The sequence below is a fragment of the Myotis yumanensis genome, unplaced genomic scaffold (genome assembly GCF_028538775.1).
Source record: "Myotis yumanensis isolate MYYU_CA2020_CCGP unplaced genomic scaffold, mMyoYum1.0.hap1 SCAF_20, whole genome shotgun sequence".
Lineage (NCBI taxonomy): Eukaryota > Metazoa > Chordata > Mammalia > Chiroptera > Vespertilionidae > Myotis > Myotis yumanensis.
The window spans coordinates 16,304,423-16,330,088 of record NW_027223771.1 but is presented as its reverse complement, the minus strand read 5'-3'; the positions used below and the strand labels follow the sequence as shown (position 1 = coordinate 16,330,088).

The 25,666-nt window shown below is 45.6% G+C and overlaps 1 protein-coding gene across 1 annotated transcript; it reads left to right on the top strand.

The window, feature by feature from the left end:
- The first annotated feature begins 1,700 nt into the window (after window positions 1-1,700).
- LOC138998281 (zinc finger protein 551-like) lies at window positions 1,701-25,189 on the top strand. The gene is made up of 3 exons (XM_070400342.1): window positions 1,701-1,740; window positions 21,718-21,841; window positions 22,795-25,189. The coding sequence occupies exons 1-3, from the start codon at window positions 1,738-1,740 to the stop codon at window positions 24,447-24,449; spliced, it is 1,782 nt and encodes a 593-aa protein (XP_070256443.1). The 5' UTR covers window positions 1,701-1,737; the 3' UTR covers window positions 24,450-25,189.
- Window positions 25,190-25,666: the final 477 nt, after the last annotated feature.

The following is a 25,666-nucleotide window of genomic DNA, read 5'->3' as shown; positions in this document are numbered from 1 at the left end:
CCAGATACCTGCTTCTAGCCGCTGTGGCCTCCACTCAAGGAAGGTCTGGGAGTTTGGGTTGCCCGGGGCCATAGCCAGCCTGCAAACAGCCATCAGCCCCTCACTCAGGCTGGCCAGGCATCCCAGTGGGTACCCCCACCCTGGAGGGGCTGTGGCCAGCCTGCAAACAGCTATCAGCCCCTTACCCAGGCTGGCCATGCCCCCCTAGCGGGAACCCTCACCCCATGGGGGCATGGCCGGCCTACAAACCACCATAGGCCCCTCGCCCAAGCCGCCCCATGCCCCAGGGAAACCCCCACCCTGATTCAGGACACCCTTCAGGGCAAACCAGCAGGACCCCACCCATGCACCAGGCCTCTATCTACACAAATAAAAGGGTAATATGCTAATTAGACTGGGAGACCTTCCAGGAGACCTTCCGGATGTTCTTCTGGACAAAGCCATGGTGACAGGGCTGAGGTAGAGGCAGTTAGAGGCCAAGAGGGGAGGGCACTTGTGGGTGATCAGGCTGGTGGTGGGGCTGGGCCGTTGGGGGTAAGCAGAGCAGCAGGGGGGCCAGTTGGGGGCAAGCAGGTCATCAGTGGGGGTCAGTTGGAGGTGATCAGGACAGCAGGGGGGGCAGTTTGGAGTGAGCAGGCAGGCAGGGGGCAGTTGGGGACGAGCAGGCCAGTGGGGAGGAAAAGTGGGGGCAAGCAGGCCAGCAAGGGGTGCAGTTGGGGGTGATCAGGCTGGTGGGGGGGCATTTGGGGGCAAGCAGGCTAGTGGCGGGGGCAGTTGGGGGAGAGCAGGCTGGCAGGCAGAGTGGTTAGGGACAATCAGGCAGGCAGGCAGGCAGGTGAGCAATTAGGAGCCAGCAGTCCTGGATTGTGAGAGGGATGCCCAACTGCCGGTTTAGGCCCAATCCCTGTAAACTGGCAGTAGGACATCCTTCGAGGGGTCCCAGATTGGAGAGGGTGCAGGCCGGGCTGAGGAACACCCCCTCCCCCATGCACGAATTCCATGCACCAGGCCACTAGTAAATATATAAAACAAAACCAAAAAAAGAACCATGCCTCTTGATTAATAGCTTGAGGCTCAACCATAGAGGCACACCAGATGGGATATATTATTTCAATTTTTTTAAGTACATGTATTTTTAATTGTTTTTCGTATGACAGATGTCTCCCCTTTCTCCCCCTGTGTATATATTCTTTGGTGGATCCCTTGCTTTGCTCCCCTCCCTCTTCATCTTGGAGATGCCTCAGTCTGTTTCAGTTAGCCAGGCCTCTGGTCTCATCTTGTCCCTCCCCAGATGTCACTTGCTGGGCCACAACACCTTTATTCCCCAAGATACTTGCTGGGATGCTAGTAGTCGCCTGGGCGGTGGAGAAAACTACATTACCCAGAAGGACATGCGCCGATGTAGGCGGAGCTAAAGGACATTTTGATTTCTGCGCATCCGTTTAAGGCGGGATTTCCGCCTTCCTCCTCCTGGTGGCCATTGTAACTTTTTAGGTCTTTGTTCACAGACTCACAGGCTTCAGGGCGCTGGTCGTGAGTAGGAGGCGGCCTGGGAGGCAGCGCGCCTGCTGTGCGGGGTGTGTCTGAGGCTCCTTGAGCCCACCAGCCCGAGATTGGGGTCCCCGTGCCTCCCGGACTCCTCTCTGCTCACAGCGTCCCCGCAGCCTGACCCCATTTCACCCTCCAGCCTTGGGGACCGGCCTCTCAGGTCCCGCCGCCCAGGTCCCAGCGCTCAGAATGGTGAGTCCCTCGTGGGTGACACATGGCTGATGGGGGAAGAGGGTGAAAGGCTGCAGGGCCGCCTTGTAAGGACGTGATGGTGCGACTGAGCAGGGACGACTCGGAATCCCGTGCCTGTTGTGGGTGTAAAGCAGTGGTTCTCAACCTTCCTAATGCCGCGACCCTTTAATACAGTTCCTCACGTTGTGGTGATCCCCCAACCATAAAATTATTTTCGTTGCTACTTCATAACTGTAATGTTGCTACTGTCATGAATCGTCATGTAAATATCTGATATGCAGGATGGATTTTCAGTGTTACAAATTGAATATAACTAAAGCATAGTGATTCATCACAAAAACAATATGTAATTATATATTGTGAAATATTTATTTCCAATTACAAATATGTGTTTTCTGATGGTCTTAGGCAACCCCTGTGAAAGGGTCGTTGGTCCCCCAAAGGGGCCACGATCCACAGGTTGAGAACCGCTGGTGTAAAGGCATCAAAGAGAGGAGGTGAGGTTTTGCAGGAGTTTTACTTTCACTGAGAACGCTGGGGCCATAGATGGTTGTGGAAAAAAGAGGGACATTTTCTGAGGCCGGATTCTAACTTTTCCTAACATTGCTCAGAGGAAGGACAGACTAGAAGACAGAGGACAGCAGCTGTGGACAGGAAGGGGAAGTCCTGTAAATGATAAGGGAACTGGCAGAGTGAGCCCTGAGATAACACAGGCATCTGGAGGGCACCTGGCCTCGGGGCTGGGCATGAGCAGCCTGAGCCCATAGAGCCTGGTGGGTGCCAGGCTCTCAACAGACCATTTTCATTCCACAAATTCCTGCAAATGCAGAATCTATTAGGTGTACGGGTTTGTGGAGCTTATTTCAGGGCCTCACCCCTTTGTGGCCTCTGAGAGAGTAGAGTCCTGGGACTGTCCAGCTGCTCTTGTAGCCCTTGGACCTGGGGACTTCGAACAGACACTAAGCCCTGACTCCTAAGGCCACGACTAGGGCTTTATGATGTGGACCTTGTATTTGGCAACCAGTTTAATGAGTGCGAGGTCCTCAAGACATAGGGTCCAGAATGTGCAAAGGCTTAGAGTGAAAAGGGAGCTAAATCAGGAACCTGCAGTCATGTTTTTTAAAATACAGCTATATTTTTATTGATAATAGATGTAGAAAGGAAGAGAGAAGGAGAGAGAGAAACAGGGATGAGCAAGAAGCAAGGATTGGTTGCCACCTGCACAATCCCTACTGTGGATCCAGCCTACAACCCAGGCATGTGACCTCACCAGTGCATGGGTCTATGCTCAACCAACTGAGACACATCAGCCAGGACTGTGGATAACTTTCATACAGGGAATTATGGTCAGGTTGGTCATGGTAGTAATAGCTCAGAAGCGACAGTGTGAGCCTGAGGACTGGCTTTCTTTTTCTTTTTTTTAAAATTTCTTTATTGATTAAGGTATTACATATGTGTCCTTATCCCCCCATTTTCCCCCCACCCATCCCCACTCATACCTTAACCCCCTATTGTCTGTGTCCATTGGTTATGCTTATATGCATGCATACAAGTCCTTTGGTTGATCTCTCCCCCTTAACTCCACCCTCCCCTACTTTCCCTCTGAGGTTTGATGGTCTGATCCAGTGATGGCGAACCTATGACACCGGTGTCAGAGGTGACACGCGAACTCATTTTTTTGGTTGATTTTTCTTTGTTAAATGGCATTTAAATATATAAAATAAATATCAAAAATATAAGTCTTTGTTTTACTATGGTTGCAAATATCAAAAAATTTCTATATGTGACATGGCACCAGAGTTAAGTTAGGGTTTTTCAAAATGCTGACACGCCGAGCTCAAAAGGTTTGCCATCACTGGTCTGATCAATGCTTCTCTGTCTCTGGATCTAAACATTTTATTTTGATGTAGTCCCATTTGTTTATTTTCTTTTTAGTTTCCATTGCCCTAGGAGCTGTATTGGTGAAGATATTGCTTCGGTATATGTCTGTTTTTGTTCCTCAGTTTATGTTGGTCATTATATTCCATAAATGAGTGAAATCATGAGGATCTGTTTTTGTTCATCAGTTTATGTTGGACATTATATTACATGAATGTGTGAGATCATGTGATATTTATCTTTCTCTGACTGGCTTATTTCACTTTAGCACAATGCTCTCCAGTTCTATCCATGCTGTTGCAAATGTTAAGAATTCCTTCTCTTTTACCACAGCATAGTATTCCATTGTGTAGATGTACCACAGTTTTCTAATCCACTCATCTGTTAAAGGGCACTTAGGCTGTTTCCAAATTTTTTTTCTTTTTTTTAAAAATTTTGTTTTATTGCTTAAAGTATTACAAAGAGTATTACATATGTCTCCTTCCCGCCCCCCCCTTGACATTCCCCCGGCCTCCCCTACCCCCAAGTGTCTTATGTCTATTGGTTATGCTTATATGCATGCATACTGTTTCCAAATTTTAGCTATGGTGAATTGTGCTGCTATGAACAGAGGGGTGCATATATCCTTTCTGATTGGTGCTTCTGGTTTCTTGGGATATATTCCTAGAAGTGGGATCACTGGGTCAAGTGGGAGTTACATTTTTAGTTTTTTGAGGAAACTCCATACTGTTATCCACAGTGGCTGCACCAGTCTGCATTCCCACCAGCAGTGCAGGAGTGTTCCTTTTTCTCCACATCCTCGCCAGCACTTGTCCTTTGTTGATTTGTTGATGATAGCCATTCTGACAGGTGTGAGATGGTACCTCATTGTTGTTTTGATTTGCATCTCTTGCATGATTAGTGACTTTGAGCACGTTTTCATATGTCTCTTGACCTTCTGTCCTCTTTCGAAAAGTATTTAGGTCTGCTGCCCATTTTTTGATTGGATTGTTTATGTTCCTTTTTTTAAGTTGTATGAGTTCCCTGTAAATGTTGGAGATTAAACCCTTATCAGAGATAACATTGGCAAATATGTTCTCCCATGAGGTGGGCTTTCTTGTTGTTTTGTTGATGGTTTCTTTTGCTGTGCAGAAGCTTTTTATTTTGATGTAGTCCCATTTGTTTATTTTCTCTTTAGTTTCCAATGTGCTAGGAGCTGTATCAGTGAAGACATTGTTTCGGCATATGTCTGAGGTTTGGCTGCCTGTGGATTCCTCTAGTACCGTGATGGCGAACCTTTTGAGCTCTGTGTGTCAGCATTTTGAAAAACCCTAACTTAACTCTGCTGCCATGTCACATACAGAAATTTGTTGATATTTGCAACCATAGTAAAACAAAGACTTATATTTTTGATATTTATTTTATATATTTAAATGCCATTTAACAAAAATAAACCAAAAAATGAGTTTGCATGTCACCTCTGACACGCATGTCATAGGTTTGCCATCACTGCTCTAGTATTTTTATGGTTTCCCGTCTTATGTTTAAGTCTTTTATCCATTTTGAGTTTATTTTTGTGTATGGTGTAAGTTGATGGTCTAGTTTCATTTTTTTTTGCATTATCTGTCCAATTTTCCCAACACCATTTATTGAAGAGACTGTCTTGACTCCATTGTATGTTCATGCCTTCTTTGTCAGATATTAATTGAGCATAGTGGTTTGGGTCGATTTCTCGGTTCTCTATTCTATTCCATTGATCTAAATGTCTGTTCTTGAGCCAGTACCAGGCTGTTTTGAGAACAGTGGCTTTGTAAAACAGCTTTATATCTGGTATTTAGATCCCACCTACTTTGATCTTCTTTCTCAGGATCGCTGCAGCTATTCGGTGTCTTTTTTTATTCCAGATGAATTTTTGGAAAGTTCGTTTTAGGTCTGTTGTCATGGGTTGGCTCAGCAAGATAGACCACCGACTCAGAATTTAAATTTAAGAGCCTTTATTAAGCTGGCCAGCTGACTACAGCCCACACCCTCCCCCTCCTGGAAGGTTTGAAGCATGTGGCAGAGACCAAGGGTGCAGTATGATCCTTTATAGCAAAACAGTGTTAAAAAAAATACAAAGCATTTCATTAGTTGTTCCTTAGAAGTTCACAGAAAGTTCATAAGCACAAAGAGGAGGTAAACGGAGTCACACCTGGCTGGAGCATATCATAACACATTGTTTTTCTAAGACAATCTAGCAATTTTTCTCTGCCATGGTTCCTGACCCTCACACAATCCCTCTCCATACGTCAGTCCCCACTCCCAGCACATTCAGTAGGTTTCTCATGTTTCATTTCCTCCCGCTAGTACATTCCCTACTGGTCTTATGCCCGAATCAAATCTTTGATTCAGTGCCCTCCTCTACGATATGAAATTGAGGAGGCATTTGGCAATGTAGGGGTCAAGCCACTGAGGAAGAGTTCGGCATTGGATGGTGAAGAATTGGCCAGGGTCTCGGTCGCTGACCTAGAGTCTTAGTCCCCACGTCTTTCTCCTTCCCATTGGTCAGTCCACCAGGCAAGAGGCATGAGGAGGACGGGGTTACAATTTCCAGTGCCTCTTTCCTGCGACTTTGATGGCGGTTGGAGTGCTCAGCACCATCTGATAGGGTCCATCCCATCTAGGTTCCAGGCTGCTAGGGTTGTGGCGCTTCACCCAGACGAGATCACCCGGAGAGAAGGCAGGCTGTGTTGGACTGGATCTCAGCACGTCCTCCTCCCGTATGGCTCTCACCACCCGTTGTGCTGACGTGGCGCTGCTCTGCAAAGCCTGTAAGGACTAAAGCAAATTTTGGGTAGACAGCCAGGCAAGATCTTCCTCCCTTAGGTGGGGAAGGAGAGGTGGTGGCCTGCCAAACATAATTTCAAAAGGGGTGAGTCCTTTTATGTGCACCTAGTTCTGAGGAGGGCAAAAGAAAGGAGACTTAGTTTTCGTCAGTCTCTAATTTTAACTTAGTTAATGTTTCCTTTAAGATTCGATTAATCCTCACTACCTGTCCAGAACTCTGTGATCTATAAACACAATGCAATTTCCAAGTAACTCTCAGGGCCTTAACTATGGATTGTGTAACTTTGGTGATAAACGCCGGGCCATCGTCGGACCCCATGTATAGTGGCAGGCTAAACCAGGGGACAATTTCAGTGAGGAGTTTCCTAACTACTACCTGTGCTGTCTCTGCCTTGGTTGGGTATGCCTCAGGCCAGCCAGAGAAGGTATTAATGAAAACCAGCAAGTATTTATACCCTCCTAGTCCTCCTGGCATCTCGGTGAAGTCCACTTCCCAGTGTTCTCTGGGGTTCTGACCTTGGAATCGCTGCCACGGTGTGGCCACAACAGGGGGCCCTTGGTTCACCTGGGCACACCCTTGGCACCTTCTAGCCAAGTCTTGGGATATTTTATGGAGCCTGGGATGTAAAATTTTCTTCCTTGTGGTTCTGATAGCTTTGTTCCCCCCAGGTGGGTACTCTGGTGGGTCTGGGAAGTGATGGTCCACCCCAGGGCTTCTGGTACTATAGGCCTCCCCTCTGGCAGAATTAGCCATCCAGCCTCTCCTTCCCGGGCCCTTAGTTTCTCAGCTAGCCTCTGCTCCTCCGGAGCAGGCTTTTCTGGGAGCCTTCGTGCTGGCAGGGCTACGAGAACTTCTAGGGGCCCTACTGGTCTTTTAGCCACTTCCTTGGCCTTCTGTAAGGGCAGTGTGAGGAGATATATCCTTGCAGTCCCTGGGTAGGTCTGGCAGGGCCAATGCCGGGGTGCTCACCAGGGCTTCTTAGATCTTCCCTGGCTCCTCCTCATGTCACTACTGCCGCCCCCGCATACCGGGTACCTTCCTCTACGAAGCTGCTCCCGTCTGTGTAGAGGGTCTCATCCGGATTCTGCAGGGGCTGGTCTATAAGGTCCTCGCGGAGGGAAGTGAGGGTAGTCAGTCTCTCCTCACAGTCATGCAAAGGGGCCTCTGCCTCCTCGTCAGGGAGGAGTGTGGCTGGGTTCAAGGCAGCTGTTTTCAGGAAGCTGAAATGTTCACTCTTTTTCCCTTTCCCCATCAGAGGGCCTGAGTGAGTGCTGAGTTCCACAAGGAAGTCCACCTTTTGGCCCCCCACTGTCAGGGTCATTCTGGGATCCTGGGGGCCAGCTGAGCCCTGACAACCCTAATCCACCTCCTTCACCAACACAGGAGTCATTTCCCTCGCACGTTCAGGGCACTCCCTTTTCCAATGTCCTTCCTTTCTGCAAAATGCACATTGATTTTTCCCAAGCTGGGTTTGGACTCCTTTTCTCCCTCGAGGCTTTTCTTGGCCCTTGTTGTCTCTCCGGCCTCTTGGGCCTTTTTTTCTCATTTAAGGCCAGGAGGACCTTGGCCATTGGGTGTTTAAACCTGCTGTCAGGTCCTCCTGATTGTTGAAAACCTTCTGGACCACCTCAACCAACTCAGAGATTGATTTCTCCTCAAAGCCCTCTAACTTCTGCAATTTTGTTAATATCTGGGGTCGACTGGGAAACAAATGCAACATTGACAGCCCTCCAATTTTTGGGGGCATCAGGGTTAGACCCCTCGACTGTATCTGTCACTTTAGAGAGATCTGTGGGTCTCCAAGCAGCAGCTCGGATGCCCCCTAGTAGAGTCTGGCGATACAGATCGAGAGCCTCATTTCCCCTCACTATTGGGGTTCCAGTTGGGTTCCTGGAGGGAAACACAGCTGTCCTTGTAGTAGGGCTCCCCTTACTTGACTTGTTCTCTCAGAATGGACTAAAGGAGCTTTATTTCCTTACAGGGTCTGTAATTCCTGTAACAGAGGGCCAGTATTCACTACTTTACTAACCCCTTCTGTTCTAGACAGGCCTTCCCCAGTTTCGTACAGTTGAGGTTTTGTGCCACCCCTGACATAGGCATGGTCACACAGGCCTGCAAGACAGTATACAGGTTGCTAACTGTCAACTGTCTCTCAATAGAGACCAAAACTTAATGGGTATTTTTCTTTGCCCAGTTGGGCACCTGCCCTCTCAGCAGTTAGGCACCCTCTACTTTTGAGGTTCACCCCACATAGCCCCCTTCTAGGACAGCTAATGCATAGCCATAACAATGGCCCTCAGACTAAACATGTCATATGGTAGGGCTATACAAACATCTTAGGGAGGTGACTAAAGTCTATTCTTGACCTTCCCACATAAGGCAAAATTGTCCTTCTCTCTCTGGAGCCATGTCCATGAAGATGCAGGCATCATTTGAGTCTATTATAGTTTTCTGCAGGCCACTGTCAGGGCTGTGTATTGCAGCCAGTCTTCTTTCTAGCCATAAGCACAATCTGTCCAATTTCCTTAAAATGTATTCTGGCACAGGAGAAAGTTGTTTTGCTGTACACAGGTAGCTTAACCCCTATACAACTGGGCTTGGGCCTCTGCCTAGCAAATTGCAGTCTATAAGTTCAATATGCAGCCTCCAGTCCTCCTAACCCAATGAGGTTTCGGCTAGTCTCTGAGTCAGACTTCTCCTCTCTTGGAGAATTTCAAAGTCCTGATGGCTCCCAGGTCCAGGGAGAGTGCCCTTTTCTTAACTCTGTTTATTAGTTACAGGGCCCTGCTTTCCTTGTCTTCCCACCAGTCCCCTTTATGGCAGAGCAGCGACCAGGCCTCTTTGAAGGGAGTGTACTGGAAGGGGATATCAGCCTCTCCTCTTCCAGCAGCAACAGGTACTAAACCCTTTCAGTACATTTGGAAGCAGGGAGCTTTTACTAACTCATTCTTCAGCTTTCATAGATATCAGGCTTGCTACTCTATTTCTGGGGCTGTAGGAAGGCTAGTACTAGTCACTGGCTTCTGGCTTAACTGCTGTAGCCTGCAAGCCAAAGGCCTAAGTCTTGTATTGCTTGTTGTAAAACACTCATTTCTCACTGGCAGCAGCAGCGGGGCAGCTCTAGTGTCAGGTAAATTTCTGCTGTTCTCCACTTTCTCGCTGCTGCTGCTGCTGCTTTTTTTAGGGCCACTGCAGGCAGCTCAGGCATCCAGCCCCCCCTTCTTTGATCATTCACTCCCCAATCTAGTCTGGAGCTGGGGAATAGCGTCTCGATCCGCCTTGCATCCCCAGAGGGCTGCCTGTCTGGCCCCAGATCTAGAGGGCCGGCCTGCCTTAGTGGCAACATAGGAACTGCAGGACTGGCGGATGTCACAGGGTCCCACAGGTTCTCCCCCTCTCTCTCTCTCTTTCTCTCTCTCCCTCTGTCTCTATACGCTGTCCCTGTCTAGTATGGGATGGACTGAAGGGGTTGAAGGACGACAAAGCCCCTCCCGTCAGTGGGTGTGGAGGGAAGACAATTGGCCCCGGGGGAGGCAGGGGCTCCTGGTCAAGAGCTGGTGGCGTGGCCTGGGCTTGAGGTCGGGGCTCACCCAGATCCGGCACCTGGGGACCATAGGGGCGGCTGGCTAATGGGTTCTTCCTGCTCTCCCTGAAGGACCGGGGGAGCCTTTTCCTTCTGGGGCCCGGCCAAAAGAATTGTCTGTCTCTGTTCCAATTTTCCCCTCAGGAGGCAAGCCCTCATCTACTCGGGTTTCTTGGACAATATTTCAACCCAAACCTGAATATAAGGAATTTGATTAGGATGCCCTGGGCAGCCATATATGACATAATGGACCCGGTAGGCAGTGGTCAGATCAAAAGACCCTGCATCCAGCCACCCCTCCTAGAAAGTGGGCCACTCCCATTCACAGAATCGCTGTAAATCAAAAACGTTAACATTATAACCTTTAAATCTACCCCAGAACTTCAGTTTGATACAGTAAATTTACAACCTAGGTAAGAGCAACTGAAAGACAAAAATCTTTATTAACTAAGTGGGCTGATTCCCCTTTAATAGTGAGCAAAAGACTCTGAGAAAAAAATAATAATTCTCGCAGCTGCAAGAGGCTTTTGAAGCCTATTAAGGGGCCAGCCCAAACATTCAGCGAAGTGTATCAACAGAAAGTAGAATAAATCAAAGTAGCTTTTACTTCACACAGATCAGTAATGATTCACACTTTCTTATTAGACTAGCCCAGGCTGGAGCTGTATCCAGTCCCCCTTCTCTGTAGTAAATTGGCTAGTCCCACACAAACAAACAGCTGTTTCCAACATGAAATTGAGAACAGTGGGTTTATTTTGTCCCGACCCCATGATGATCTGTGGCGAGAGACAGACAAGGGAGGGGATGACCTGTTTTCACAGATCCTCACTCAGATGCCCGCCTGGCCACATCCCTTGGGAGCTTAGATTTGTCTTAGCTAAGGTGCACCCGTATAAACCCCGGGCCTGGTCACCTCCACTTGGGGGTGAGTCACTGTTATGCCATATGACGAATCGTGGAACCACAGGTTGGGGCCCACTCGGACTCCGTAACCGAAGTCATGGAGCCACATAAAGGAGAGGAGAGGGCAGGCCCCCTCCTTCCACACTCACACACTTTCACCAGACATTCACTCAGGATTTAAACAATCCACCCAATTTCTAACAATTTCCCAATTCCTGAGGGAGCTCTATACCTTCCCAGGAGGTGATCCAGCTCCCCTTTCACTCACCCGGAGTGAGCCTGACTGATAGGGGGTCGACGAAGATGACTGACCCTATCCCATTTGACAAAGACAAAGACAAAGACAACAAAGAACAGAGACAAAACAAATCAGCCAAATGCAACCTAAGGTTGCCTGGAACCTGCAGCTTGCTCCTTGAAGTCCTGAAAATTTTTCAAAAAAACATTGCAGCAGGGTACACACAGAAGCAGACAACTTTTTGACAATAAACACCAAGACAAACAAATACCAGACAGACAAACCCAGTGCAGCCTACAGCCGCACGAACCAGGGACCCCGGCCACCGTCGTGGCAGCGGGTCAGGACCAGGAGTACCGCTGCATCCAGCCCTCCGTATAGGTCCTTCCGTGGGACGTCCCAATTCCTGTTTAACGACCGGTCCTTACCTCTCTCGAGAGTCCAGGTGGCTCGGTTTCCGAATTGAAAGTTTTGGGTGGACTGGAGGCCTCCTTGGTAGTCATTCTCTACAGGTGTGGGGTATCTCATTGAGTGCCCGGCGACAAGTGGGGGAGAGCCTCCTGCCTTGAATAGGGGGTCCCTCTCCTCCCTTCCGGGGGAGAGCCTCCTGCCCTAAACAAGGGGTCCCTCTCCTCCCTGCCGGGTATCTCGCTGGGGCCTCCAAATGTTATGGGTTGGCTTAGCGAGATAGACCACCAACTCAGAATTTAAAATTTTTTAAAAATATATTTTATTGATTTTTTACAGAGAGGAAATGAGAGAGATAGAGAGTTAGAAATATCAATGAGAGAGAAACATTGATCAGCTGCCTCCTTCACATCTCCTACTGGGGATATGCCCGCAACGACAGTACATGCCCTTGACCGGAATCGAACCTGGGACCTTTTAGTCCGCAGGCCGACGCTCTATCCACTGAGCCAAACCGGTTTTGGCAATCAGAATTTAAATTTAAGAGCCTTTATTAAGCTGGCCAGCTGACCACAGCCCACACCCTCCCCGTCTGGGAAGGTTTGAAGCATGTGGCAGAGACCAAGGGTGCAGTATGATCCTTTATAGCAAAACAGTGTTAAAAAAAAATACAAAGCATTTCATTAGCTGTTCCTTAGAAGTTCACAGAAAGTTCATAAGCACAAAGGGGAGGTAAACGGAGTCACACCTGGCTGGAGCATATCATAACACATTGTTTTTCTAAGACAATCTAGCAATTTTTCTCTGCCATGGTTCCTGACCCTCACACAATCCCTATCCATATGTCAGTCCCCCCTCCCAGCACATTCAGTAGGTTTCTTATGTTTCATTTCCTCCCCCTAGCACACTGTGAAATATGCCGTTGGTATTTTAATGGGAGTGCATTAAATCTATAGATTGCTTTGGGTAGTATGGACATTTTAATGATGTTGATTCTACCAATCCATGAGCACAGTCTGTTCTTCCATCTGTTTATGTCTTCCTCTGTCTCTTTTTCAATGTCCTGTAGTTTTCTGCTTATAGGTCTTTTACCTCCTTAGTTAAGTTTATTCCTAGGTATCTTAATTTTTTTGGTGCGATGGTCAAAGGGATTGCTTTTTTAGTCTCTTTTTCTTTAAGTTCACTATTGGTGTATAGAAATGCCATAAATTTCTTGGTGTTAATTTTGTATCCTGCTCCCTTGCCAAATTCATTTATAAAGTCTAATAATTTTTTGATGGAGTCTTTAGGATTTTCTATGTACAGTATCATGTCATCTATGAATAAGGACACTTTTACTTTTTCTTTTCCAATTTGGATGCCTTTTATTCCTTCTTCTGTGATTGCAATGGCTACTACTTCCAGTACTATGTTGAGCAGGAGTGGTGAGAGTGGGCATGCTTGTCTGGTTCCTGTTCTTAGGGAAAATGGTTTTAGTTTTTGCCCATTGATTATGATGTTGGCTGTGGGTTTGTCATATATGGCTTTTATAATGTTGAGGTATGATCCTTCTATTCCCACCTTGCTGCGAGTTTTTATCAAGAAAGGGTGTTGGATTTTGTCAAATGCTTTTTCTGCATTAATTGATATGACTATGTGATTTTTATGTCTCAATTTCTTTTTTTTTTTTAATGTATTTTATTGATTTTTTACAGAGAGGAAGGGAGAGGTACAGAGAGTCAGAAACATCGATGAGAGAAAAACATCGATTAGCTGCCTCCCACACATCCCCTACTGAGGATTTGCCCGCAACCAAGGTACAGGCCCTTGACCGGAATCGAACCCGGGACCCTTCAGGCCCCAGGCCGACGCTCTATCCACTGAGCCAAACCGATCAGGGCCATGTCTCAATTTCTTTATGTGATGTATCATGTTTATAGATTTGCAGATTTTGTGCCATCTTTGCATCCCCGGAATAAATCCTGCTTGGTCATGGTGTGTGATCTTTCTGATGTACTGCTGGATCCAATTTGCTAGAATTTTGTTGAGGATTTTGGCATGTATGTTTATGAGGGATATTGGCCTATAATTCTCTTTCATTGTGTTGTCTTTATCTGGTTTTGGTATTAGGGTGATGCTGGCTTCATAGAATGAGCTTGGAAGTGTTCCTTCCTCTTGACTTTCTTGGAATAGTATGAGGAGGATAGGTTTTAGTTCTTCCTTGAATGTTTGGTAAATCTCCCTTGTGAAGCCGTCTGGCCCCAGGCTTTTGTTTGCTGGAAGCTTTTTGATGACTGCTTCAATTTCTTCCATGGTTATTGGCCTATTGTGATTTTTAGATTCTTCCTGCTTGAGTATTGGAAGGTTGTATTTTTCTAGGAGTATGTCCATTTCCTCTAGGTTGTCTGGTTTGTTGGAATAGAGTTGTTCATAGTAATTTTTAGCAATCCTTTGTATTTCTGTGGGTCTGATATAATTTTGCCTCTTTCACTTCTGATTTTGTTTATTTGGGTCCTCTCTCTTTGCTTCTTGGTGAGCCTGGCTAGAGGTTCATCAATCTTGTTTATCCTTTCAAAGAACCAGCTCTTGGTTTCATTGACCTTTTGTATTTTTTTTTTTGGTTTCCATGTCATTTATTTCTGCTCTTATCTTTATTATCTCCTTCCGTCTGCTCACTCTGGGCTTTATTCATGTTACTCTTTTTCTAATTCTTTAAGTGGTAGAGTAGATGATTTACTACCATTTTTCTTGTTTTTTTGAGGTAGGCCTTTAGTGCTATAAACTTCCCTCTCAGGACTACTTTCATTGTTTCTTATAGATTTTGGATTGTTGTGTTTTTATTGTCATTAGTTTCCGTGATGTTTTTAATTTCTTCTTTGATCTCTTTGGTAACCCAATCATTGTTTAATAGCATGCTATTCATCTTCCAAGTGTTTGAATTTTTTGAGTTGTTTTTATTGTAGTTTATTTCTAATGTTATGCCATTGTGGTCTGAGAAGGTGCTTGATATGATTTCAGTCTTCTTCAATTTGGGGAAACTTAGCTTGTGATGCAGTATGTGGTCTATTTTTGAAAATGTCCCAGGTGCACTTGAGAAGAATGTATATCCGTGGCATTGGGGTGAAATGTTCTGAAGATATCAGTTAAGTCCATCTGATATAGTATGTCACTTAGGATTGCTGTTTCTTTGCTGATTTTTTGCCTAGAGTATTTATCCAGTGATGTCATTGGTGTATTAAAGTCCCCTACTATGATTGTATTGTTGTCAATGTCTCCCTTGATAGCTTCCAGGAGTTCTTTTTTATGTATTTGGGTGCTTCTACATTGGGTGCATATATTTTTATCAGGGTTATCTCCTCTTGTTATATCGTTCCCATTAGTATTATGAAGTGGCCTTCTTTATCTCTTGTTACGGCCCTCATTTTGAGATCTATTTTGTCAGATATAAGTATTGCTACCCCGACTTTTTTTTTCATTTCTATTTCCTGAAAGTTATTTTTCCATCCCTTCACTTTCAGTCTGTGTGAATCCCTTGTTCTGAGGTGTATCTCATGTAGACAGCATATATATAGGTCATGTTTTTTTTATCCATTCAACTGCTCAGTGTATTTTGATTGGAGTATTTAGTCTGTTTATGTTTATAGTTATTGATAGATAGTTGTTTGTAGCCATTTTTATTTTTTGTGCCTGTATTCCTTCTTTTCTTTTATTTCGTCTTTTTACACCAGTCCCTTTAGCATTTCTTCCATTGCTGATTTGGTAGTGATAAACTCCCTTAGTCTTTTTTTGTATGTGAAGATCCTTATTTCCCCTTCAATTTTCAATGATAGACTTGCTGGATAGAGTATTCTTGGATTTAGTCCCTTTCTTTGTATTACTTTGTAAATTTCCTTTCATTCTTTTCTGGCCTGATGTGTTTCTGTTGGGGAATCATTTTTTCTTTTAATTAAATCTTCATTGTTCAGATTATTACATTTGTTCCGCTTTTTTCCCCCCATAACTCCCCTCCACCCAGTTCCCACCCCACCCTCCACCCTCACTCCCCACCCACTTTCCTCATTCATAGGTGTACAATTTTTGTCCAGTCTCTTCCCACATCCCCCTCACCCCTTTCCCCCCCAAGAATAGTCAGTCCACTCCCTTTCTATGCCCCTGATTCTACTATAATCACCAGTTCATTCTGTTCATCAGATTATTCACCTGATTTTTAGATTCACTTGTTGATAGATGTGTATTTGTTGTTCATAACTTGTATCTTTACTTTTTTTTTCCTCTTCCTCTTCTTAAAGGATACCTTTCAGCATTTCATATAATACTGGTTTGGTGGTGATGAACTCCTTTAGCTTTTTCTTATCTGTGAAGCTCATTATCTGACCTTCAATTCTGAATGATAGCTTTGCTGGATAAAGTATTCTTGGTTGTAGGTTCTTGGCCTTCATCACTTTGAATATTTCTTGCCACTCCCTTCTGGCCTGCAAAGTTTCTGTTGAGAAATCAGCTGACAATGCTATGGGTACTCCCTTGTAGGTAATTGACTTTCTTTCTCTTGCTGCTTTTAAGATTCTCTCTTTGTCTTTTGCTTTTGGCATTTTAATTATGATGTGTCTTGGTGTGGTCCTCTTTGGATTCCTTTTGTTTGGGGTTCTCTATGCTTCCTGGACTTGTAAGTCTATTTCTTTCACCAGGTAGGGGAAGTTTTGTCATGATTTCTTCAAATAGGTTTTCAATATCTTGCTCTCTCTCTTCTTCTGGCACCCCTATAATTCGGATGTTGGTATGCTTGAAGCTGTCCCAGAGGCTCCTTACACTATCTTCGTATTTTTGGATTCTTTTTTCTTTTTGCTTTTCTGGTTGGGTGTTTTTTGCTTCTTCATATTTCAAATCGTTGACTTGATTCTTGCGATCCTCTAGTCTGCTGTTGGGAGTCTCTATAATATCCTTCATTTCAGTCAGTGTATGCTTAATTTCCAGTTGGTCCTTTATCATAATATCGAGGATCTGACTAGATTTCTTGAGGATCTCACTGCATTTATCGGCGGTCTCACCCATCTTTTCGAGGGTCTTACTAAATTTATCGGCGGCTTCTAGACAGTTCTTGAAAAACCTTAAAAATGTGATTTTGAACTCTATATCCAGTCATTTGCTTTCCTCCATTTCTGTCATTTGTGTCTTATTTCTTTGTCTCCGCATTTTTTGTGCTTCCCTGTGTTGATGGAGTGGCTTTCTGTGCTAGGTGTCTTATAGGGCCCAGTGGCTCAGCCTACCCAATTACCTGAGGTGGACTCTCTTGGTGCACCCCCTTGTGGGCTGTGTGCACAGTCTTGTTGTAGTTAAGCCTTGATTGTTGTAGGTATCACTGGGAGGAATTGGCCAATTGGCTGTGAGAATCAGCTGTGTCTGCAGTGGGAGAACTTCTGTTCTGGAGACACCCCTCTGGGGCAAGACTTGCTTCAGTGGGGCTTTGGTGCTCACTGAGTCACTCTGACCACCAGGTATACTGGTTCCTGGATCTTTCAGGAGGTGCTAATCTAGCCTTTGCCTGAGGCTACTCAGCCGGAGCTCAGCTGTGAAGGAATGCAAGTTGCCCTAGGGCCTTGGGCCAGCTGCAAGTTTGTTAGGTAATTTTCAGATTGCAAAAGCTTGGGTGGGGCGGAGTCCCAGGGGATCAATAGCGCGGAGCAAGCAGCTATGGCTGATCCTCAGTCCTTCCCTAAGAGGCCCCAAGTCTCAGTGTCTCGGTAATCGCTGCAAGCACCTCTGAGAGAAATCTGCCCTCGAGATGCGAGCGATGCCAGATAGTCTAGCCCAGCCGTGGGCAAACTACGGCCCACGGGCCGGATCCGGCCCATTTGAAATGAATAAAACTAAAAAAAAAAAAAAAACACCGTACCCTTTTATGTAATGATGTTTACTTTGAATTCATATTAGTTCACACAAACACTCCATCCATTCTTTTGTTCCGGCCCTCCGGTCCAGTTTAAGAACCCATTGTGGCCCTCCAGTCAAAAAGTTTGCCCACCCCTGGTCTATCCTCTCCCCGTATCAGTCGGGTCCCCAGAGACTTGCCCAGAACTGGAGCTCAGAGCAGTAGGGAGTTTGAGACTCCCTCCCGATTGAAAAAGCCAACCGTGTCCTCAGCCGCCAGCCCTTTTCGAGTCCGCCTCCATACCTTGCCCTTAACTTCCGCACCGCAGCTCCTCTGAGTCTCGATATGCTTTTCTCTTTCTTTCTAGTTGTAGTATTTCCACTCAGCCAGCCTTCCTGTGGTTCTGGATGATGCCCGTTCTGTCTTTTAGTTGTATTCTTGAAATGGTTGTTCGAGTCAGCAATCTCCGGTGTTTACCTATACCGCCATCTTGGTTTCTCCTGTTGGGAAATCATTCAATAATCTAATGGGAGAGCCCTTGTATGCAACTTTCTGTTTCTCTCTTGCAGGCTTTATGATTCTATCTTTTTTTTTTTTTTTTTTTTTTTTTTTTTTTTTTTTTTTTAATATATTTTATTGATTTTTCACAGAGAGGAAGGGAGAGAGATAGAGAGAGTTAGAAACATCCATGAGAGAGAAACATCAATCAGCCGCCCCCTGCACATCCCCCACCGGGGATGTGCCCGAAACCCAGGCACATGCCCTTGACCGGAATCGAACCCGGGACCTCCCAGTCCGCAGGCCGACGCTCCATCCACTGAGCCAAACCGGTTTCGGCTATGATTCTATCTTTGTCCTGAACATTTGCCGTCGTAATTATGATGTGTCTTGGTGTGGGTCTTTTCGGGTTCATCTTGTTTGGGACTCTCTTTGCTTGTATGACTTTTTTCTTTTCCCCATCAGGGAAGTTTTCTTTTAAAATATATTTTATTGATTTTTTACAGAGAGGAAGGGAGAGGGATTGAGAGTTAGAAACATCAATCAGCTGCCTCCTGCGCACCCCCCACTGGGGATGTGCCTGCAACCAAGGTACATGCCCTTGACCAGAATCGAACCTGGGACTCTTCAGTCCACAGGCTGAAGCTCTAGCCACTGAGCCAAACTGGTCAGGGCCAGGGAAGTGTTCTGATATTATTTCTTCAAATAGGTTTTCTAATCCTTGTTCCTCTTCCTGTTATTCTGGCACCCCTATTATTCGTATGTTGATTTGTTTCATGTTATCCCATAGCTCCCTTAGGCTCTCCTCCTGTCTTTTAATTTTTTTTTTCCAATTTCAGTTCAGTGTGGGTGTGTTTTGCTACCCTGTCTTCTAATTCGCTAATTCGGTCCTCCACTTCTCCTAATCTACTGTTGAAACATTCCATGGTGTTTTTTATTGCAGCTATGTCACTCTTTATTTCTTCTTGATTCTTACATAAGTTATTGATTTTTTTTCATCCATCCTGTTTATGAACTGTACCACCCTTAATCTGAATTCTTTTTCTGACATATTGCATGCCTCTGTTCCCCTTAGCTGCTTATCTGGTGATGCCTCCTTTTCATTCCTTTTGGGGGTTTCATTGTCTACCCATTTTTTATCTCACTGACAGATCTAGATTTCAATTTGTGCAGGGGGTGTTCCTTGGGTGGCAGTGGCTCCTCGGGCTGCAGTTGTTGATTGGGCCTTCACAGCAGCAGCTGCTGCTCAGTTGGCAGTGGCTCCTTTAGTGGGTGCTTTTCGCAGCAGTGGTGGCTGCTCTGGTGGGTGGAGGAGGGCTGCTCGCACAGCTGCTGCTCCTCGGACTGGGGTGGGCTGCTCAAGAGGCTGCTGCTTCTTGGATGGGGGCGGGCTGCACGTAGCTACTGCTCCTCGGGCGGTGGTGGGCTGCTCGTGTGGCTGTTGTACCTCAGACGGGGGTGGACTGCTCACATAGCTGCTACTCCTTGGGTGGGGGCTGGCTGCACGTGGCTGCTGCTCCTTGGACGGGGCGAAGATTTCTTTATATATCCTGTGAAATTTAGAGGTAACTGTAATGATCCAGGTATTTAAGGGTTACAGTGACAATATCTTGTGAGGAATCCTCTTATCAGATGTCTGGATAGCCACAACTACTTTAGCACCCAGCTGGCGGGAGGCTCCCTGGCACCCAGCATCTGCTACACACTATGGGCGAGGCCAGAGGGTAAAATTCTCGCTGGCCTAGCAATAGCCTCACACTCTGTGCCAGGACTGGCTTATTTTTGTGGCCACTGTTTGTGGGAGGTGGTTGTCATAAGACAGAAGTTGTCATGTAGAGTGTGGTGGAGAAATAATCATTTTGCAGTAGCAAATACCTTCAAAAGTTGAGTGGACATGAGATTAATTGGAGGCTGAAGAGTAATACAAACAACATGAGTGTAGGGTTGGTACATACACCTTTTCTAAACTCTCACCAGGATTTTGTTGTGACCCTCAGTGTGGCCTGGGTGTGGGGAGTTGAAATCCATCTTGTGGATTAGCTTAGAGCAGTGATGGTGAACCTTTTGAGCTCAGCGTGTCAGCATTTTGAAAAACCCTAACTTATCTCTGGTGCCATGTCATATATAGAAATTTTTTGATATTTGCAACCATAGTAAAACAAAGATTTATATTTTTGATATTTATTTTGTGTATTTAAATGACATTTAACAAAGAAAAATCAACCAAAAAATGAGTTTGCGTGTCTTAGGTTCGCCATCACTCGCTTAGAGGCTTGAGTGGTCGTCTGTGAGACGCACTGGGCATGCTACAGAGGGCCATCAGGGCTGGGACTTGAGTGAAGGTTAAGTGAGGGATGTTGGCTGTGACTAGTGAAGGGACCTCAAGTGCAGCACAACAGGAGGTGGCCTATGGATATCTGAGATCTGATTGTTGTTCTTAATAGTTGTTGAAGGAAAAAAAAAACAGTCATGGAGAGAGGCCTACATAGCACCACTCAATCCTGCCTCTATGAGTGTGGACTAACAGAGTCTGGGCAGTACTTGATCCTGATTCAATTTGACATCCCTCCTCTGGACCACACATGCTGAGTAGTAAGTAAAAGGCCATGTGATGAGTACGGTGGTGGGAGCTGTGGAAGTGCAGGTTTAAGAGAGGTGTGGTATAAAGAGTGATGTACACTTGGAGAGGGAGTGTGAATTCATGGCCACAGCACCATGACATTGACATAAGAGTGAATGAGTCTATTTATGGTGGTCTCTGGATGGAACAGTAAGGTGAATTTTAGGGTAATTGCCTGGAGGGGTGTGTGGGTGCTACATTCTAGGTTAAGAGCTTAGGTGCCATTTAACCACCTGCCTTTTGTTGTTGGGAGTGACACACTGGTTGATGGGAATGACATAGCATTCATCAGTGTTACCCAGGCTTGTAAATCTCCACTGGCATGGGTAAGATAGAAGGGTAAGAGAGAAGTAGATTATGGAGGTGAGGACCTATATTTTTGGAAAAAAGGTGATTAGGAAATAATATATCCAAGCCACAGCAAATTTCCACTACCTTTGAAGTTGTGCATCTGGGAAAGAAGCTGTGTGAGAGAAGTGTTGTTCAAAGAACTATCTGCAGCAGATTGTGAAAAGTGATGGCCTCAGCACCTTGGGATTGGGGTCAAGTGGGTGAAACGTGATGCCATGTTTTTGGTGTCTTAAAGGAACCATCGGAGGGACTACAATGCTAAATCCTGACAAGAAGAGTATCATATCACTCACACTGTCTTTATGGGCTACATCCCTCACTAACCTAAATTTTCACACCCACTCTATGGATAAAAGGCATTGTGGCGTACATGGGAGGTCCAGAGCTCAGGTATCACCTATCTCAGTGATGGCGAACCTATGACACGTGTGTCAGAAGTGACACACGAACTCATTTTTTTGGTTGATTTTTCTTTGTTAAATGGCATTTAAATATATAAAATAAATATCAAAAATATAAGTCTTTGTTTCACTATGGTTGCAAATATCAAAAAATTTCTATATATGACATGGCACCAGAGTTAAGTTAGGGTTTTTCAAAATGCTGACACGCTGAGCTCAAAAGGTTCGCCATCACTGGTCTATCTGCTGAATTGCCTTCATTGTTGTGGGAAGAAAAATATCAGCAGGAAAATAAGAAGATAGTGGCTTTCATGGGATGAAGGCCTGGTATTTTCTCGGATGTGAAGAGTGCAAAGAGCAGATGGGTGTGGAGGGTGGGGAATATGACAGAGTTACAATCTTAAGAGTGAATCTGATCATAGGCTGTACTGTTCCCATTATGACAGGATGCGAACTTTGAGGATGTGGCCATTGCCTTCTCTGAAGAGGAGTGGGTGATCCTGGATGAGGCTCAGAGACTTCTGTACTGCGATGTGATGCTGGAAGTGTTTGCCCTTGTATCATCTGTAGGTAAGACCTTCACATTCTCCCAGTGTCCCGAGGTGATGACTTCTCTTCCTTTATTCCTCAGGCATAGCTTTCTCTCTCCCACAGCCAGAACATTGTCTCTGCTAATTTCCCCCACTGTCCTGTCAAATGTGCTGTGGCTGCCAGGGATGAGCTGGATGGAGAGCCCTGAGCAAAGGACTCCATGAAAATCCCTAACACCTATTACCTCAAAAAGTACATACAGGAAGTGTCAGGGAGTCAGGAGTCTCACTGAGTTTTAATAGGTCCCAGGTTGCATTTTCTAGTCATTGAAAGCTGACAGTGTCCACATGCATGGCTTCTACTTTGCCCTCTTTCTAGGTAAGGGTTCATTGTGCCACATTATGGTCTTTACGTGCATGAACCATAGGCAGTTCTGGTAAGGCCCTCATTCAAGTGTTTGTAATATTCTCATCCCTGAATCCTATAGCAAGCTGTGTTGCTCTGGCCCAGTGCGGACTGCTCACTTCTTCATCACCTGTTCCTCTGCACTGGTGCCTCTGCAGTCATCTGCAACATTGACTTGCACATGTGATATTAGGTGCATATATGTGCGAATTATTCCTTCAAAACCAGCTACTCCTTTATTGAATTTTACTTGAAGTAAGACCTAAACAACTTCTTGCACAGCTCACCCCCATCCCCGGCAAACAATCCGTGCAGAATGCTGTTAGTTGAAGGATGAGCTGGAGATCCATATTCTACTCCATGTGGTGCTTGCCATGTTTGTGTCATATTTCTGGTGAGGCCTCCCTGTGTTGTGATCTTCATTAGCCAAGAAAGTCACAAGAGCCTCTTATTAATCCTTCCTGCACATCTCTTATTTTCACACAATTGCATGGAACCAACGTGTGATGTGTAACACACTTTTGCAATGGGATTTCTCCCTGCCATCACATTCAAAATTCATTTCCTCACCATTTCTCACTTTTCAGGTTGTTGGCATAAAATGGAAGATGAGGAGACCTGTTCTGATCAGCGTGTATGTATACAAGGCGAGTCACAGGTCAGGGCTTCTAAGACAGCTCCAGCCACCCGTAAGAACCATCTCTGTAAGCGGTGTTTCTCTGTGTTACAACATATTTTGCACCTGACTGGGTCTCATGCAGCAGACTTTGAGCAGAGAGCCTTCTGTAGTGATGCATATGTTGGAGACTTCTGTTTCAGTGCAAAGCCTCACCAGCAACCAAAGAATGAATGTGGAGAGGGGCCCTGGAAACAAGCTATGGACAGGGCCTCCTTTGTGAACAGGTGCAGCTTCTCCTTATCTTCAAAGCCTTCAACCAACAGGAAGGTTGGGGAAGACTTGCAGTCCAACTCAGAGTTTCCCCAGCACCAGACCACTGTCAACACTGAGGAGCTACACTGTGGCAGTGAGATTTCATCGGAATTTCTCAGTGGAAAATGTCATCACCAGTCAGGTGAATGTGAAAACGCTGCCAGCCACAACCTGAAAGTTGTTCAATATCAGGGTGTGTGTGCTGGAGAACTGATTTATGAGTGTCACAAATATAGGAAAGTGTTTAGACGAAACTTTAATGTTATTCGACATAAGGGAGTTCACACTGGAGAAAAGCAGTATGAATGTAGTGAATGTGGGAAGTTCTTCAGAAAAAGACCTGCACTCATTAAACACCAGAGAGTTCACACTGGAGAGAAGACATATGCGTGCAGACATTGTGGGAAGTCTTTCAGTTATAAGTCTACCCTCAAACAACACAACAGAGTTCACACAGGAGAAAAGCCATATAAGTGCAGAGAATGTGGGATATCCTTTCGTCAAAAGACCCACCTTACTGAACACCTCAGAGTTCACACTGGAGAGAAACCATATGAGTGCAGACATTGTGGTAAATCCTTCAGTTACAAGTCTAACCTCAAACAACACAACAAAGTCCACACAGGAGAAAAGCCATATAAGTGCAGAGAATGTGGGATGTCCTTTCGTACAAGGGCTCAGCTCACTAGACACCTCAGAGTTCACACTGGAGAGAAGCCGTATGAGTGTAGAGAATGTGGGGTGTCCTTTCGTACAAGGGCTCAGCTCACTATACACCTCAGAGTTCACACTGGAGAGAAGCCGTATGAGTGTAGAGAATGTGGGGTGTCCTTTCGTCAAAGGGCTCACCTCACTGAACACCTCAGAGTTCACACTGGGGAGAAGTCATATAAGTGTAGAGATTGTGGGATGTCCTTTCGTACAAAGGCTCAGCTCACTAGACACCACAGAGTTCACACTGGAGAGAAGCCACATGAGTGTAGAGAATGTGGGATGTTCTTTCGTACAAGGGCTCAGCTCACTATACACCTCAGAGTTCACACTGGAGAGAAGCCATATGAGTGTAGAGAATGTGGGGTGTCCTTTCGTCAAAGGGCTCACCTCACTGACCACCTCAGAGTTCACACTGAAGAGAAGCCATATGAGTGTAGAGAATGTGGAATGTCCTTTCGTCTAAGGGCTCACCTCACTGATCACCTCAGAGTTCACACTGGAGAGAAGCCACATGAGTGTACTGAATGTGGGAAGTCTTTTAGCCAAAAATCTAACCTTAATAAACATCTAAGAGTTCACACTGGAGAAAAATGTTAAATGTGCAGGGAATGTTTCATTTTATTCACTTAGAATAACAACACTGAAGGAGATTCGTTGCGACCTATTTTCCTGAATTTAAACTTCTTTTAATGGAACATACACTCTTCTAGATTCCTCATGTTTCCAGTACGGGTGAAGCTTAAAGGAGGTGCATTGCACTTTCTAACATGCCCAGGTCTTCTACCCGATTGATTTGTGGCTGAAGAGATTTTCCCTCTACCACCTGGGTCACCTGAAGAGTGTGTATCAGTCCCAAACCCTGTGTGCTCAGGGGAAATGTATTCTGTGTTGTCACTTGTGCTTGAGAACATTAGGATCCCTCCACTCCTGATAGGATCTTCATTTATCTCCGAGGAGGTAATGCACCTGACCCAGGGTTCATCCAGGGCACCCTCCTCAGCCAAGACGTGCAGCCTCTGTCAGGGACATTATGCTGTGATGAATTGTTTCAAATTCTGATTCACGAACCTGCAAACCGCTTTCTGGTTTGTGATCTTTAGTAAAGGTATTTTTTCGTTAGTACCTTTAATTGTCTTGGTTATGTTCACTCCCAGGGATGATTTTCAAGCACAATTGTGATCTGTCATCATCTAGAGTTAGTAGATATTGTGTGGATCCCAATCTTTCTGTGCTTTAGGAGGGACAGCATAATGCCAGAAAATCACTCTTTGACCAATATTGGCTTATTTTGCATTTTTCCCAAAACCTTGAAATAAAGACTGCATGAATTTGTGGTTCTAACTTGCAGGTTTGATCCTGGCCCCATATAGAGATGTAGGAGGCATCTAATTTTTTCTTCTCTCTCACCATTGATGTCTCTCTCAATCTCTCTCTTCCTCTCCCCCTTCCCTTGCACTCTGTCTAAAAATCAATGGAAAAATATCCTCAGGTGAGGATTACCAAAAAAATCCAAACATTCACCCTGGTGTCCTGACATGGGGCCTCTGCCTGCACAGCCCACCTTTGCTCACTCTTTCCTGCCTTTGCCTCGGATGTTCCCACTGCAGCTGGGCTCACTATGCCCTTCCCAGTATTTTCCAGAGAGGAGGCCCAGGCAAGGCCCTGGGACGGATTTGGGTTCTGTGTCTGCCTGAGATGTGCTGGCCAGGGCTCTTCTGTCTCCATTCAGAGGTCTCTCTAGCCTGCTCCTCCCCACCCGCCAGGCACCTGGCCTGCTCCAAATGAACCTACTTCTGTATCTGGGAGAAGCCCCC

Excerpts from the sequence above, each read along its gene's own strand:
- LOC138998281 (XM_070400342.1), top strand. Across the intron at positions 21,842-22,794 it reads TGCCCTTGTATCATCTGTAG|GTTGTTGGCATAAAATGGAA; the intron begins GTAAGACCTTCA and ends CTCACTTTTCAG.